At 34.5% G+C, this 15,669-nt stretch overlaps 1 protein-coding gene across 4 annotated transcripts in view; it reads right to left on the bottom strand.

Moving 5' to 3' along the window:
- The window catches only part of RapGAP1 (Rap GTPase activating protein 1), a 107,012-nt gene that overhangs the window by 23,005 nt on the left and 68,338 nt on the right, over positions 1–15,669 (bottom strand). For 2 of the 4 annotated variants that reach the window (XM_074183171.1, XM_074183174.1), the window contains one exon: positions 8,476–8,494. The exons of the other annotated variants lie outside the window; for them this stretch is intronic. In XM_074183171.1, coding sequence (XP_074039272.1) covers positions 8,491–8,494 — 4 coding nt within the window. In that variant the 3' untranslated portion in view covers positions 8,476–8,490. Of the gene's footprint in view, positions 1–8,475; positions 8,495–15,669 lie in introns of those variants that run through there. 4 annotated transcript variants of the gene reach the window in all.

Raw genomic sequence — 15,669 nt, 5'->3', positions numbered from 1 at the left:
TTACCTTTTAACGTGTGATTCATAACACGGGCTGAACGATAGCAAGTAAAAATCAAGCGTTAATGGTATGGCCATGATGAGCGTACACAGAGCTATAATAAATAAAAACCTAAATAATTTTAATGATAAAGTGGTTGAAAGTTTTGCAAAAAATCCCCGCAGGTTATGTTTCAATCAAATATAATTTTTATTAAAATAAATCATTATTACTGTCTTCAAAAGTTTGATTTAGTTATTGTGCTGTCGAGGGCTTGTGAAGTTTTATACAGGGTGTTCATTTGAAAACTTCCCACCACGGATTTATCGAAAACTACTGATTGAAAGAAAAAACGCCGAGACACGTCAGAAGATACATCAAAGGGGACAACTTTTTAACCAATAACTACTTCACCCCCTTTCACCCTCTGCACCCCAGGATCATTTCCTTGAAAATTTTAAATGACAAGGGGTATCAAGTGATAGCTTGTTTGAAAAGTCTTCCGAAGTCCTTCATTATGACGTTTATTTTTTTCAAATCGGTCGATTCGTTTTCCAGAAAATTAGAAAAATATTATTGATCCTAATTTGGGAATTTTCGAAACAATACATACAAAAATATTACATTTTATTTCACTAATTATTCAAAATGTTGCCCGTTGGTGGCCAAACAATGATATAGGCGATGTTCAAATTCCTGACGGACATTTTCAAATACATGTTGTTGGATATCATGGCAGCTGTCGATAATGCGTTGACGAAGTCCATTCAAATTTGCAGGTTGGGGAGTGAACACAATGGACTTCAAATGGCCCTATAGAAAAAAGTCTAATGGCGTCAAATCCGGGGACCTAGCAGGCCATTCTATAGGCCCTCTTCGCCCTATCCATTTATCGGGAAACTCGTTGTCTAGCCATTGTCGAACCGGAAGAACATAGTGAGGAGGAGCACCATCTTGCTGGAAATATATCTGAGCCTCATCAAGTGTAGGGTTTCCATCCTCTTCGATTTGGTTTTCAATGGTTTCAGTGATAAGCGGATTGATAGTAGTTTCCAACATATCCAAATAAATGTCTCCATTTAAATTTCTATCAATGAACAATGGCCCAAGCACTTTGTTTCCTAAAATGCCTGCCCATACATTAATTTTTTGAGGGTACTGGGTGTGCCCTTCCACAAAAGCATGCGGATTTTCATTGCTCCAATACCTACAGTTATGCTTATTAACAAATCCATTTAGATAAAATGTGCATTCATCACTGAAGCAGACATTCTTCACACGAATGGTATTATCATTAATCGCTGCAGTCATTATTTCACAAAACTCCACTCGCCTATCAAAATCATCTTCGGTTAACTCTTGCAATATTTTCATTTTGAATGGATGAAATTTATGGAGTTTAGTAACTGTGTGTACAGAGCCTAATGAAATATGAGTCGCAGCAGCAATTTTGCGTAACGAAGTATTAGGATTTATTCCAAAATGACCTAAAACTTCAATTTGAGCGGCTTCATCCAAAACTCTTCTATTATCACGTTTTTTATTTGCAACCGATCCAGTTTGAGTAAATTTAGTAACTAGGTCCAAAACATACCTATGCGAAGTTAACTTATCTGGATGTCTGGCATTAAACGTGACGGCAGTTTGCCGAGCACATTGATTTTGGGCACCATAAATCAGAATAATTTCCACTCTTTCGGCTAGTGTGTAAACCATTTTCGAAATAGATTCTGAATCAATGATTTACTTTTCACGATCTGAAAACTGTGACAGAGGTAACTGACAGGAAATTCAATTCCTTCTTTCACCTAGCAACTGAGAATAACTACACATGTAAACAATAAAAACAGTTCGCCTAGGATATCTGTGTTGATGAAAAAATCGCGGAAAAAATTGGGATTGGTATTTGGTTATTGCCACGTCTAATCATTCGAACTGCTGTTTATGTTGGTAGTTTTCGTTTTGAATTATAAACGAATTGTGGATTTGGCAAACCTTAAATGTAATTGAAATGAAAAGTGATATTTTCGTGTGTTTTTGTTTTCTATCGGAACAAATAAAAATTAATGCAGATTTTTCTAATTTTCTGAAAAACGAATCGACCGATTTGAAAAAAATAAACGTCAAAATGAAGGACTTCGGAAGACTTTTCAAACAAGCTATCACTCGATACCCCTTGTCATTTAAAATTTTCAAGGAAATGATCCTGGGGTGCAGAGGGTGAAAGGGGGTGAAGTAGTTATTGGTTAAAAAGTTGTCCCCTTTGATGTATCTTCTGACGTGTCTCGGCGTTTTTTCTTTCAATCAGTAGTTTTCGATAAATCCCTGGTGGGAAGTTTTCAAATGAACACCCTGTATATTGATATCAGAACCGTTCTTATTACAATCGTCATCGAGGCAAAGACTTCCAAAATGTAACGCTTCATGCTTTCGACTGTATCAGGCGTTCATATTTTTTATCCTCCATAATATTGCCCCATTGCCCCCCCCCCCCTTAGTCATAAGCTGGGGACGCCCTTGGGGACCACCCTTACTTCGAAAAAAATATTGAATTATACAAAAAACGCTTTTTCCTATTCAATATGTACTGCAAACATTCATTGTGGAATTGAATCAGATATTTACCACAGAAACGCCACAAAATATAATACTTACTTGAAGGAGTACATGTAAAGATATAAAAAAAATTCGTGAAAAAAAATTAAGAAAGTACAAGTTTGAATAAATTCATACAATTTCATAAGTAGCTTTTTGAAAACCTCTCAATGCATTATTCAGTCATAATATATGAGTTGAGAAACAACAATCCAAGAGTTCATAAATTCAAATTTATACCGAAGGACTTCAACGTAGATAGTGATTTACTGTGCCTATATTCCATTAATATTAATGGTTAACTAGTTATTGTACGTACTGTAGTTGTTTTCATAACTACGATTGTACATAAACAATCGTTACAGATATGTACCTACATGTGTTAGTTTTCTACCCGATATTGAAAATGGCCGTTAACAGACGAAATAATACCTCAAAGCTAATCAATTTAGCGATTTGAATATCTTTGGTTCGCAGATATACAGGGTGTTCCTTAAACACATGCTTATTTTTAAGGAGGTAATTCTTAGACCCATTTTAAGGAAAAAACGTCCTATAAACGTATGTCCTCAACGCCTTAACTTTTGAGATACAGGGTGGTAAAGTTTTCAAAAATAATCAGTTTTTTAATACTATACTATAATAATTTTGTAGACATCTTTAGCATATTTGGTACATATGTTCCATGCCTCAAGGCGCATTTTCTGATGTACAATTTTCTTAATTTTCTCTACCAGTGGCGTACGTACGAGTTTTGAAATGTATATTTTTGGCGAAAAAAATACTACGCCACTGCTTTATCTTGAATTAAAAATTATTTTCAAAATCTCCATACATTTTTCAGCACATTTGATTTGCTGGGTTTTCTTTGTCCGGCGCATGGTTTTCGCTCAAAAAATTAAAAATCGCTTTACTTAAGGATAAATTCCTTAAAAATCTGATGCGGTATTGTGTATCGACTGAAAGCAAACTAAGAGATCAGATTTGTTGCAAAATAACTGAGGATCTAAAAGGTATTTGTTTGTTGTCAGATGCACTGTTCTCAATTAAAATTACGTCATAACGCAGCACCGCTCAATAATTTTTGAAAACATAAATTTAGTTATCCTGGAATAAATGACGTGTAGCAGAATTTATTTACTGCACCTCTTGGAAATATGGAGTTTGTCGATATGTGATTTCTTTTAAAGATTAAAAGCAGAAAAAACAGCGTACCCACCATAGCAATAAAAAACGAATTCTCTGTATGTACAAACGTCAGTAGCTAATATTGATGTTGGTTTAAAGTAAGGTGTTGGTGTTAAAAACTGTAACAGCGCATTTTGATTGATTTTGAAGTGTTATTGAAGTTATTTTGGTAGTCCGCTGTTTTTCTGAATATCAGTAAATATGGTAAATTATACGAATGCGGAAATGTCGCAAATGCATTACGTATATGGCCTTGCCGATGGTAATGCAACAGAAGCCAGGCGCATTTATCAGGAAATATATCCTAATCGTGCCTTACCAGATAGCCGAACCTTTTCAAATATTCATCGTCGACTTGGGGAAACTGGTAGTTTCAAGAAAGGGACTCCGGAAGGTAGACCTCGTGTAGTAAGAACTCCTGAAATTGAGGAAGCGGTGCTGCAAGAAATTGAGGAACATCCTGAGATGAGTACGAGGAAGATCGCTAGAACTCTGGATATTTGTCATTAAATTGTTTGGCGTATTTTGGTTGATTTTTTGTTATACCCATACCATATTTCAAGAGTGCAGGCATACTCCCCAGAGATTTTCCACAGCGTGTGAACTTCAGTCAGTGGTATCTACAAATTATTGCACTAAATTCGCAGTTTGAGACACAAATTTTGTTCACAGACGAAGCAAATTTTTCTCGGAATGCCATTCAAAATTTCCATAACAATCATGTGTGGGCTGAAGAAAATCCCCATGCAATAACCGAAACCCATTGCCAAGACCAATTTTCGGTTAATGTATGGGCAGGCCCATTTTTTATACCAGGACGCCTTGATGGTGGTTCTTATTTACACTTTCTCGAAGAAGACCTACCTGGGTTATTGGAAGATGTGCCACTTGCGTTAAGGAATCGAATATGGTACATGCACGATGGCGCCCCTGCTCATTTCAATGTAATTGTCCGAAACCATTTGAATACAGTTTATCCTAATCGTTGGATAGGTCGCGGAGGACCAGCAATGGCCAGCAAGATCCCCCGATCTCAACAGTTTAGATTTTTTTTTATGAGGTCACCTTAAAACTCTTGTGTATAAAACTCTCGTTAATACTTTAGAAGATTTAAGAGAGCGAATAGTTGCCTCGTGTGAAACTGTACGAAATACGACGGGAATATTTGAACGGGTGCGTAATTCCATGCGTAGAAGGGCGGAAGCATGCATACTAAGTGCAGGTGGCCACTTCCAACAATTTTTATAATCAGTTTTGGTATTATTACTAATTAACAAATTTGTGCTATTCGTTTAGACTTATTGTCACAAAATAAAATAAAACTCGTTTTTGTGAAAAATTTATTTTTTTGCAGATTATGTTTTCAAATATTATTAGGGAATTGATAATGCGTTATGAAGCAATTTTCAGATTCTCATTCATTTTAGAATTGATCTAATTTCTTAATTTGCTTTCTGTCGATTTTTATTTTTTTGAGTGAAAATCATGCGTCGGACAAAGAAATACCAGGAGATCAAATTTTCTCAAAAATAAATGAGGATTTTAAAAATGATTTTATTTTGAAAAGAAAGCATTGGCGTAGTACTTTTTCCCCAAAAATATTCAATGCGAAACCCGTAGGGATGCCACTGTTTGAAAAAATACACTATTTGCTCGTCATTAAAATTGAAGATTATACATATTTTCATGTTTTCAAATAGTTCAGGTCCCTGAAGTTAAGAAACTTGTGTGAGCTTAGGACTAACGAAGTCTTACCTTTTAACGTGTGATTCCTAACACGGTTGCAGAATCATTCCAGCTTCAACCAGGTGAAGTGGGGAATCGAACCCATGGGCTTCCGATCGTGAGTCGGGCGTACTAACACCGCGGCCAATTCCTAAGTTGGAGCGAACATAAAATGTCACTCCATCTAGTGGACGAGATACTAACCAACTGCATATCCGAAAATTGCCCGATTCCTCTGAATAAGGAAGAAAAACTTTCTTATTAGTCAGTGGACTATGCTTGAAGACTGACACTAAAGAAATAAACTTTAAACGTTCAAGCCAGTCTCGTATATACCTACACAGTATGTTGAATGGACTAACGCCTATCAGAAAACAACAACTCCTCTGGCTAATACCACGAAGGGCGTTGGATTATATCCGACGGGAAGAGGAATTAAATACTCTGAAGAAATTCCGATTTTCAATTTTGGAATATCATTGACTTTAGGTCGATGATGGCCACTATCTTGCACTGATGAGTCGCTAATGAGCCCGAAACCGGTCTGCAAGTGTGTCAATTCCAAAATTGAGGGTCGAACCTTTCAGTAGTATTGCCAATTGTATATGCAGGAAATTTTCTGTGAAGATTTCTGTACTGACGCCTGTCGGATATAATCCAACGCCCTTCATGGTATTAGCCAGGTGAATAGTTGTTTTCTGATAGGCGTCAGTCCATTCAACCTACTGTGTAGGTATATTCGGGATTGGCTTGAACTTTTGAGGTTCATTTCTTTAGATTTGTTTACTGCCAGTCCTCTAGCATAGCCCACTGACTAATAAGAAAATCATTAATATATAACAGAAACAGTATACAAATGTAATGATTTCTCTTTCCGGCACCTGTGCAGAAGTTGACTGTAGTACCCTCATAAGTTTCTTTGTTTTCGACATATTTATTTATAAGAAGAAAAAATCGGCAGTAAAACATAAACATGGGTTAGAAAAAAAATATAACTGTTGTACAAATGTTCAACACAGATCAGATGATTCAAATATGAAATATCGGAGATCTGTAACGACCAAATGTTATGATAATATTGATTACGAAAGTAGAAATCTATGCAGTTATAAATAATGTTTTTGTGTCATTTTTAACATACCTTACGTCCTAGCCCATAATGAGTTTATTTATGTGAGTACTTGACCCCACCAAGGCGACTCTCCTACGGTGGCTTCATGAAAATAATAGGTATGTTCTCAGAACGTTCAGAAAAAATCTGAATGGAAAATATCACATCATTTCATTAATACTTCAATAGGAAATTTACATGAATATATTTGGAATCTATTTTTTTCACTCTCCGATATGATAAATCTAATCTTGCGCTTTAATGAAAATATACTCGAATTATAAATGTATGGGAAATTTAAATAACAGTTGAATAGCTAGAGATTCAAATGAATTTCGCGGTTCCTCGTTCAAATAGAAACAAACCTTTCTATCATCAGAAGTATTCCCGGTCCCACCTATTGCAGATTACTCTAAAACGGCCACTGTACCATGGTACCATTGATGGTATCAAGTGTGAGGTAAATATTATTATAATCACTTCCAGTATGTGCCAAAAATGAATAGATTCAATTGCCTATTCAAACAAAATTGATGCCATTATTTCCATATTTTCAAATAATTTTTCATCATTATGAAATCATTTGTCTTGAATAGCATTTCATTATCACTCCTATTATATCCAAATTTAACTTTTTCGAAAATTTCATACCCATGCTGCCATCTGTCTAACGTTAGCTAAATTACAAGTAGACACGGTTGTGCAGTCTGCTAACCAAAGGATGAGAACCGCGTATGTTTGGTTGCATAAATATGGGAAGAAAATGGATGAAAACCTATGTGTGTTTCACAAATAATCTTTCAAAATTGCAATACTTTATAAAGAATAATGGAAACATTATATATTTATACTGCGTCATTATCAAACTTTTCCTCTTGAATTTTCATTAAAATATGAGAATAATGATGATAATAATAATGTTCATTTCATAAGATTAAATATTTATACATATAAACAAAATGAAATGCAGAAATAAAGATAACAAGCCACTGAAGCTCATAGAGCTTGTGTATGACAAAAAAACTGAAACAATAAACTAATTTAAGACGTTTTGTGTGTGATTTCAGTTGAAATGGCAAAATAAATAAAAATATCATGAACATGAATCAGTGAACAAACAACATTACAAACTAAACTATCGGATATAACAGTCATCATTCATACACCATATACGTAGAGTAATTGAAAGTCATATGTTTTATATTTCATTCAATGTTCTGTTCTTAATATGTTCCTTGATGACTGCACTTTTGTAGAGTTGCTGTATATTCTATAAGGTAAGTCCTTGTTCAGAAAGATTACAACAGTACAGAATATGGTGAACAATAATGACAGATGTGAATTAAAACATAGGTATGAATGAAAGTTCAAATATACGTATAAAGCCGGTATACATCATGATTGTGAAATTATTTTCATTTATATTTGTAAATATTTACATCCTTATTTGTGACAACATGTTCATTTTTTTTTCTGTAACACTACTTCATTTTTTTTCGTTCCAATATTTCATATATCTTACCTATTATAGTATATTAGTTATCTATAATGTCAGTTCTTTTTTAAATCTGTTATCACTCGTAATAGACTTGATTTCAACAGGGAACAAGTATGTGAAAAATATTTGACTTCGTGATGTGCTTACTTTAGGAATCCTTGAGGTTTTTTGCTTAAATCTGGTATTGTGCTAACGATCCACAGACAATAATTTTGTTTCATATCTTCTCTGATACATTGCAAGACATAGAAAGTATAGATGTCTACATGTAAAAAGTTTAGATTATCCATTCATATTTAAAAATCACTAAATATTTTTAATTGCCTCTCACCTTTTGGTTTAACTATATATTTTCTTACCCAGTATTTCAAGATATGATAAGTAGATTCCCCCGACTTACCTGTAAGAAAACAGAAAAACATTATTAGTCTAGAAATGTACACAAAGTTCATGCTCTTGGGAAGTTTCAAAAACTTGTTAACTTTTATTTTATTGGACCTTATACCTGTTAATAACTATTGATAGGTAATCTTTTAGTCTTGTATAATGTATGTTTCTACCGACTCTAGTAAATGAAAAATATTAGAAAACTAGAATAGACTCCGAATCATGATTTTTTATATATTTTGCTCAACTAAAATAGGTAGTAATATTTCAAACCGCAAAATAGAATTTGTAATTTAATTTATTAATTAAAAAATATGAAGATATAATGAAATAAAATATCAGACGGTACATGACCGTTACGAGTTACTACAGTAGTCATACTAAGCCCCTCACCAGACATAACATAAACTATTTTTCCAAAATATTTTTCTTTATTCTACTTGGCAAAAGGCGACAAATAATTTGTAGTAGTACTGTGAATGGGGTAATTTTGTCATATTCTCATATAAATTGGTTTTGATTTAAACATTTTTACAGGACGTTTAATTATTTTGGTGGGACGGTAGCCGGTCGGGTTGACGTGGGTGGTTTGCTCCACTCACTCAATCGACCGCTGTGTGAACCGGTGGTTCAAACCGCAAGGCCGGACGATCAATTTTCACTTCTTATCGTCCAACCCATGATAGGAACAACACGTTTAAAGATAAGACCTCGTTAGTCTTCGAAAAACAAAATTTGTTAGCTTCCAATTCAATCTTTTCAAAATGTTTTTCAAAGCCAAATCATTAAAGCTCCATTAAAATGAATTTCAATCTGAAATTTGAATCACACAATAATTAATCCCTCCTAAAAGTATACTCCTTTTAATAAAAAATGAATATGGATATCCGTCTGTTCAAATTGAACACCCTGTATTTTATTTTATAATAAATGTTTCGATGAATTTAGTGTTACAAGTGAGTTACTTATACCATAAAAACATAAAGCTTGCAGCTTATTACATAAATATTGTATGTAGAATTCCATCTGAAATGTGAGTTTTTCACTTAACTGTGTCATCTACGAAACCTGAGATCTCACCTCTAATCTCCAGTAAAAAAATTCATTCAACATTAGTGGCCCCAAAACTGTACCCTATGGAACACCTATTTTAATATTTTGTGGGTTACTTAAGACGTCATCAGTTTTTATTGTTTGTATTCTATTAGAGAGGTAACTTTGCGATTACTCATAGGCATTTCCCAGTATTCCCATATCCTCAAGAGTTTCGAGAAGCACTTTATTATCGACAGTATCGAATGCTTTCGACAGGTCGATGAAAACACACAGGCATAATTCATTCTCCTTAAAGGCGAAATATACTTCATATATTGATGTTCAAATATCAATTTATATTCTTCAGATGATTTGGTGCTGCAGGTTTTTCCGGGTTTTCCTGCAGCTGAAAAAGCAAATGCGCCACTGGAATCAATGAAGTCGCACCCGGAGCGCCAATTAATTTTTATTGTTGTTTTTATTTTATTTTTATCGTTGTTTTATTACAATATTCTGGTTATTTTCTTCAACCCGGGCTTCAACTCAACTAGTCAAACAATGTAACAGTTGAAAATTGGCCTTCCCTCAGTCCAGACTTGACCTTTTTTGACGATTTGATATTCACTATCAAAACCGAGTTGACAAACAGTACACAAAGTTCGTTTTCCGTTACTAGTTACAACATATTAACATTAATTCTGCAAGGAAAATCCTTTGAAGAAAAAAATCCTCCTGGAAATAATAAGGAAACTTGTGTGAAACCTCATAAATCGTCTTCATTGCATCATTTGATATGCCATAATCTCCAAAGAAAACATTATTCAACAGCTTTCACTCCTAAAATGACATCAAAATGTCAGATGAGCTGTTCATTCGAAATAAACTATTCGAGTGTTTTTGTTTTTAACGTTAGTTTTCTCATTTGAGCAACGCCAACTCTCACGTTGCCTACCGACCTAGATACTCGAATCAGCTGTGTTTTCAGCATTACACAATGAATTATTGATCGCACTCTCTTCCATTCCAAAGTTTAGAGCCAGGACCGTAATCATTTCTTACATAATTCCATTATTGTAACAGATGTTTTTATACAACGAATACAAATTGCTCAATAAAAAGTATGATTATATTTTCGCAAACAACCTTGATCGGAGTGACTCGGAAACTCTTCAGCTGGATAAACAAACGAAAACATTATCAGACGTAATGATCAGCTCAGACTCAACCTCTGTCGACAGTAGGAGTCGACTATTCTAAAATATGTCCATCCAACAAACAAAGTAGGTACCCCAAACAATGATAGATGCGTGAACACCACGAACATTTTCATGTATTGGGTAAAATAAACAAGGCTACTTAAGCTGACCAATCGGATTCAACTGCAATCGGCTGGCGGAATTCATTTAGGTATATCGCTACAGAGTCGGAGTGGTGAGTTACGTTTTAACTCCTGTGCTGTGTACATATACGGTATTTTGAAGTTTGAAATTTTCAAAATGTCAAGTACAGATACACCCAGCCGCATATTACTAAAAGAAAATCGGTCTTTCCTTAGTGCGACTCTGTTCAAGCAGCCTTGGTTGGGTGATCACGTGCACTATGCATGATAATGTTTTGGAGCACTCTGTTGAAAATTCACATAGCTCAGAATTATAACACAACTCAAAATTGTGAAAACAATATCACACGAATCTCTCAGTATTCTGCTACAACTATAGATTATATATGTTCGAATTTGGACAAACATGAAGCTGTTTTATGCTGCTAAGTGGATTTTATAATAAACCGAAATAAATACAGATATGGTAGATTATATAGTGAAAAAACTATGAAAGATTTTATAATACATGCCTGCATACCATTTGGAATATTGTGAACAATGATCAAGATTCGTACTTGAATTTTTACAATTATTCGATGAATATTTTCAACAGTTCATTTCCCATTCAAAAGTTGAAAATCAAGCACAAAAAACAGTGGATTACTCGTGGCATAAAAATTTCAGCAAAAAATATGCGATCCCTGTACTTCATTCGGAAGTTCAATGATAATATATTATGTCAAAGATATTTCAGTAGATTCCGCAGCATCTATAGGCAGGTTGTCAGACAAGCAAAAGGAAGTTACTATAAAAATATATTCGAGTAAGCTGAAAATAAAATCAAGAGAAACTTGGCATTAATGTAACCTAAGAGGTCAATCTCTGTTGCAGAAAACTTGACTGAAAAATTGACTACTCAGAACGACCCTATGGAACAATTATTAAAAAAAAAACCTTTATTTCTGAAACTTGCATTCTTTATGACACTGATATTTATGAGTTGAAACAGGCGATTGTTTCCATTGGAAAAAAGTTGTCATCTGGTTACGACGACATCATAGCAAACATTTTGAAAAATCTCCCAGATAACACATTACAACTCTTAACCAATATTATTAATGTATCATTTCAATCAGGACAGTTTCCTGATTTCCTGAAGGTATTATTGGTAATACCACTTTATGAAGGTGGAAATCAGGACGACCCCTCGCATTATCGTCTATTTCCCGCATTAGGAAAACTTCTGAAAAAACTGGTCAAGATAATGATAACTGTATTTCTGTCGAATCATAAAATCATTAATAAAGAACAGTTTGGCTTTCAAAGTGGCAAAGGCACTAACGATGCAATTTTTTCACTCATGGAAAAAGCTTACACTGAAATCAATAGTGGCGAGGTAGCTGCTGCAGTATTTTGCGATTTTTCGAAGGCTTTCGACTCTGTGGATTATGAAATACTGTTGCGGAAGCTTCCCTAGTACGGCTTCAGAGGAGTGATACTGAGCTGGTTCAGCTCATATTTGTCAGGTCGTAGTCAGATAGTGGAAACAACCCATCGCTCAAAAATTAGGAAAATACGTAATGGTGGGCCTCAAGGTTCAGAACTAGGGCCAAAATTGTTTCTCATATACCTCAACAATTAGACAAGTATAAATATCTCAGGAAAATTCACACTATTTGCAGACGATACTACCTGTTTTTGGCAATCGGACATTGCAAATGATTTAACTAAAATCATATCCATCGATATGATGAAAGTAAAGAGTGTGTGTGATTCAAATCGACTGTCTCTAAATATTTCGAAAACTAACATAATAACTTTCAGATGTGAATTTGACAATATACCCATTGGGAATGACATCATTGAGAACAAAAGTAGCTTTAAATTTTAAAGAGTATATATCGATAGAAAACTGAAATTTGAAGACCATATTTATGCCTTGTGTACTAAAGTGTCATCTGGTTGTTATGCAGTCAGAGTAGTCGCAAATGAACTTGGTTTAACGGCAGCTAAGACTGTTTATTTTTCTTTGGTGGAATCTCTGTATGACTGTATGACTGTATGACTTATATGACCCTGTATGACTTATATGTTTTTATATATATAAACTGATTTAATGTATCAAGTGAAAATTGATTCAAATGCACTTTGTTTTTACATATAAACTGTATTATTTGTAGATTAAGTGAAACTCTTATGACAATAAAGTATATTCTTTCTCTCTCTCTCTCTCTCTCTCTCTCTCTCTTTATATATGTATGTATATATATATATATATATATATATATATATATATATATATATATATATATATATATATATATATATATATATATATATATATATATATATATATATGTATATATATATATAGAAATACGGAATAATGTTGGGGATGCAGTCAAAATTGCTGGGCTGTTGTTTAAAGAATACTCTTCGTTATATGGTCGAGCTTTCGAGAATGTTTATTCCCTTTATCAAGACATCTACAATAAATTGATAACATTGAAGCAAAATTGTAAAACAATAGATAAAAAGTACTAACTAACTTGAGGTTATAGTAAAAAGTCGAAAGTTTCACTGAGAAACACATTAAATTTTTATGGTTTAAAGAAAAAATATATATAAAACTTATTCAGAAGTAACATTTAAAGGATTTGAAATTTTAAATTTTATTTTAACGGCCATGCATGGAACTTACTAGTGGCGTGGTAGCAACTAGAAAGAAAGGAAACAGGAAATATTTGCAAATTGATAATTGACATTATGACATTTGAAGTTTAAAATTTGAAAATTGACAGTATAACCAAAACAGGATTACCAAAAGGCACACCAACAACAATGTTGACACTAGCAGTTTCAAAAAGTATCTGAATATGGATACAGTGCTGCCAAGTACTCATAAAAGAAGTGAATAACAAGTTTGGAAGCAGTGCTGAGTCTTGTTATTCACAATTTTGTCTTGTTATTTTACAATTTTGCTTCAATGTTATCAATTTATTGTAGATGTCTTGATAAAGGGAATAAACATTCTCGAAAGCTCGACCATATAACAAAGAGTATTCTTTAAACAACAGCCCAGCAATTTTGACTGCATCCCCAACATTATTCCGTATTTCTCCTTAACTAGTCAGTCAAGACTACCCATCGCTTTATATATATGTATATATATATATATATATATATATATATATATATATATATATATATATATATATATTTATTTTTTTTTAGTTTTTTTTTTTGATTGATGCAACTAATTTTCCTTTATTTTGAGTATTCCAATATTACATTCTACAAAAAGGATTTGAAGAATAGCGATATTTTTCTTATAACAAATTTTCGAAGAATTTACCATATGCAACATGAACGTACTCGACTACATTGAACATATTCTCTTTCACAGGAACTAATGTATCTGTCTCTTGGAGCCATCAAAACCCACGAGGATATCATCCAGAAATCTAAACCAGAATGAAATGTGTTTCTGTGATAAGGCATTATTCGGGATGCGCGTGTTTTCTAAGTTGTTCATAAAAATTATCTGCTAGTGAGGGACTTAACGGCCTCCACGATAACACTTTTACCTGTAGAATCATCCTGGATTCTTTCAGTCCATTATTACATAAATTATTTGCATTTCAGGTCGATGATACATAGAAGAACATCAGAGAAGGCTTTTCAAGATGGAATAAAGCTCACAAAGCAGATAGCATATAATAATCATACTCAAGTCAACTCTCCAATAAATACCAAAAATTAATTTAGAATATCTAAATCATGAGGAACCTACAGAAGTTTAGAAATATGCTAGCATAAGCTATTCGATAAAGCTTTCCGAAAACATAAAAAACGATTTTTCAAGATTCAACATTCCTGTAGTGCTTGTATTTTGTCCTTGAAGAAATACTAGTAGGAATGATTTAGAGAATATGCTATTCAACGCAAAAGAAATAATTGGAAACATCGGGCATTTAAAGACTAGAATATGATGACTGTTCAGCGGCTTATACAGGCCAGACAGGCAGAAATTTCAATATAAGGTACCGCGAACATATGTTATCAGCTATATGAGTATATGAGCATCTGCAAGAAACAAACCACACAATAAATAAAGAAAATATGAAAATTCTTCATACACGCAATAGAGGAAGTGAGATGAATTTGTTGGAAGCATTGGAAATAAATAAATTGCAATTTCAAAACCTGAACCCGTGGGTTCAGGCGCGTCTCCAGATGGCGGATAGGGGAACGGCCAGGGGACTGGGGGCCCTGTCCGGGACGCCAATCTGCCCCTACGGACGTGGTCGTCGGACTCCTAGTCGGTTACGAACGATCTCCTTGGGGAACCGAAAGAAACCTCATTGTAATCAGCCTTCCTCTGGTAATGAGGGGCTCTGCCAGAGGTGACCAACTCTTCCCCTGCTACTCGTGGGAACACACATGAATGAAGCATACACAAAAACAGGCACAACAAAAACAAAAACCAATCCCGAGGCTGGACAGAAGTGCTCTCCTCAATTTGTGGCGGTGGCTGGGGATGAACAGAAATGTCCACCCCAATCTACCGCTCGGAATGAGGCTGGATATAGCAGATCACCTCGTGATGTAATACAAAGGCAAAGGCGTAAGCGCATTTGCGGCGCCGAGACCAAAAGGAGAAAGAGAGCGAAGGGGACAAGAGTGGCAGCAACTATAAATGCACCCTCCTACTTCCCCACTCCACCTCCAACAGCAAAGGCACTTCCTGCGGCGGGCGCCAAGAGCTCCGCCTTGAATAAAGGCAAGGAACCGGCTGCCCCTGCAGAAAAGCGTCCCCACTTGACCATCTA

This window comes from Leptinotarsa decemlineata, unplaced genomic scaffold (genome assembly GCF_025532065.1).
Source record: "Leptinotarsa decemlineata unplaced genomic scaffold, Ldec_3_MD MMD2_P_RNA_scaffold_2, whole genome shotgun sequence".
Taxonomy (NCBI): Eukaryota; Metazoa; Arthropoda; class Insecta; order Coleoptera; family Chrysomelidae; genus Leptinotarsa; species Leptinotarsa decemlineata.
This window is presented reverse-complemented; position numbering and strand designations above follow the sequence as displayed.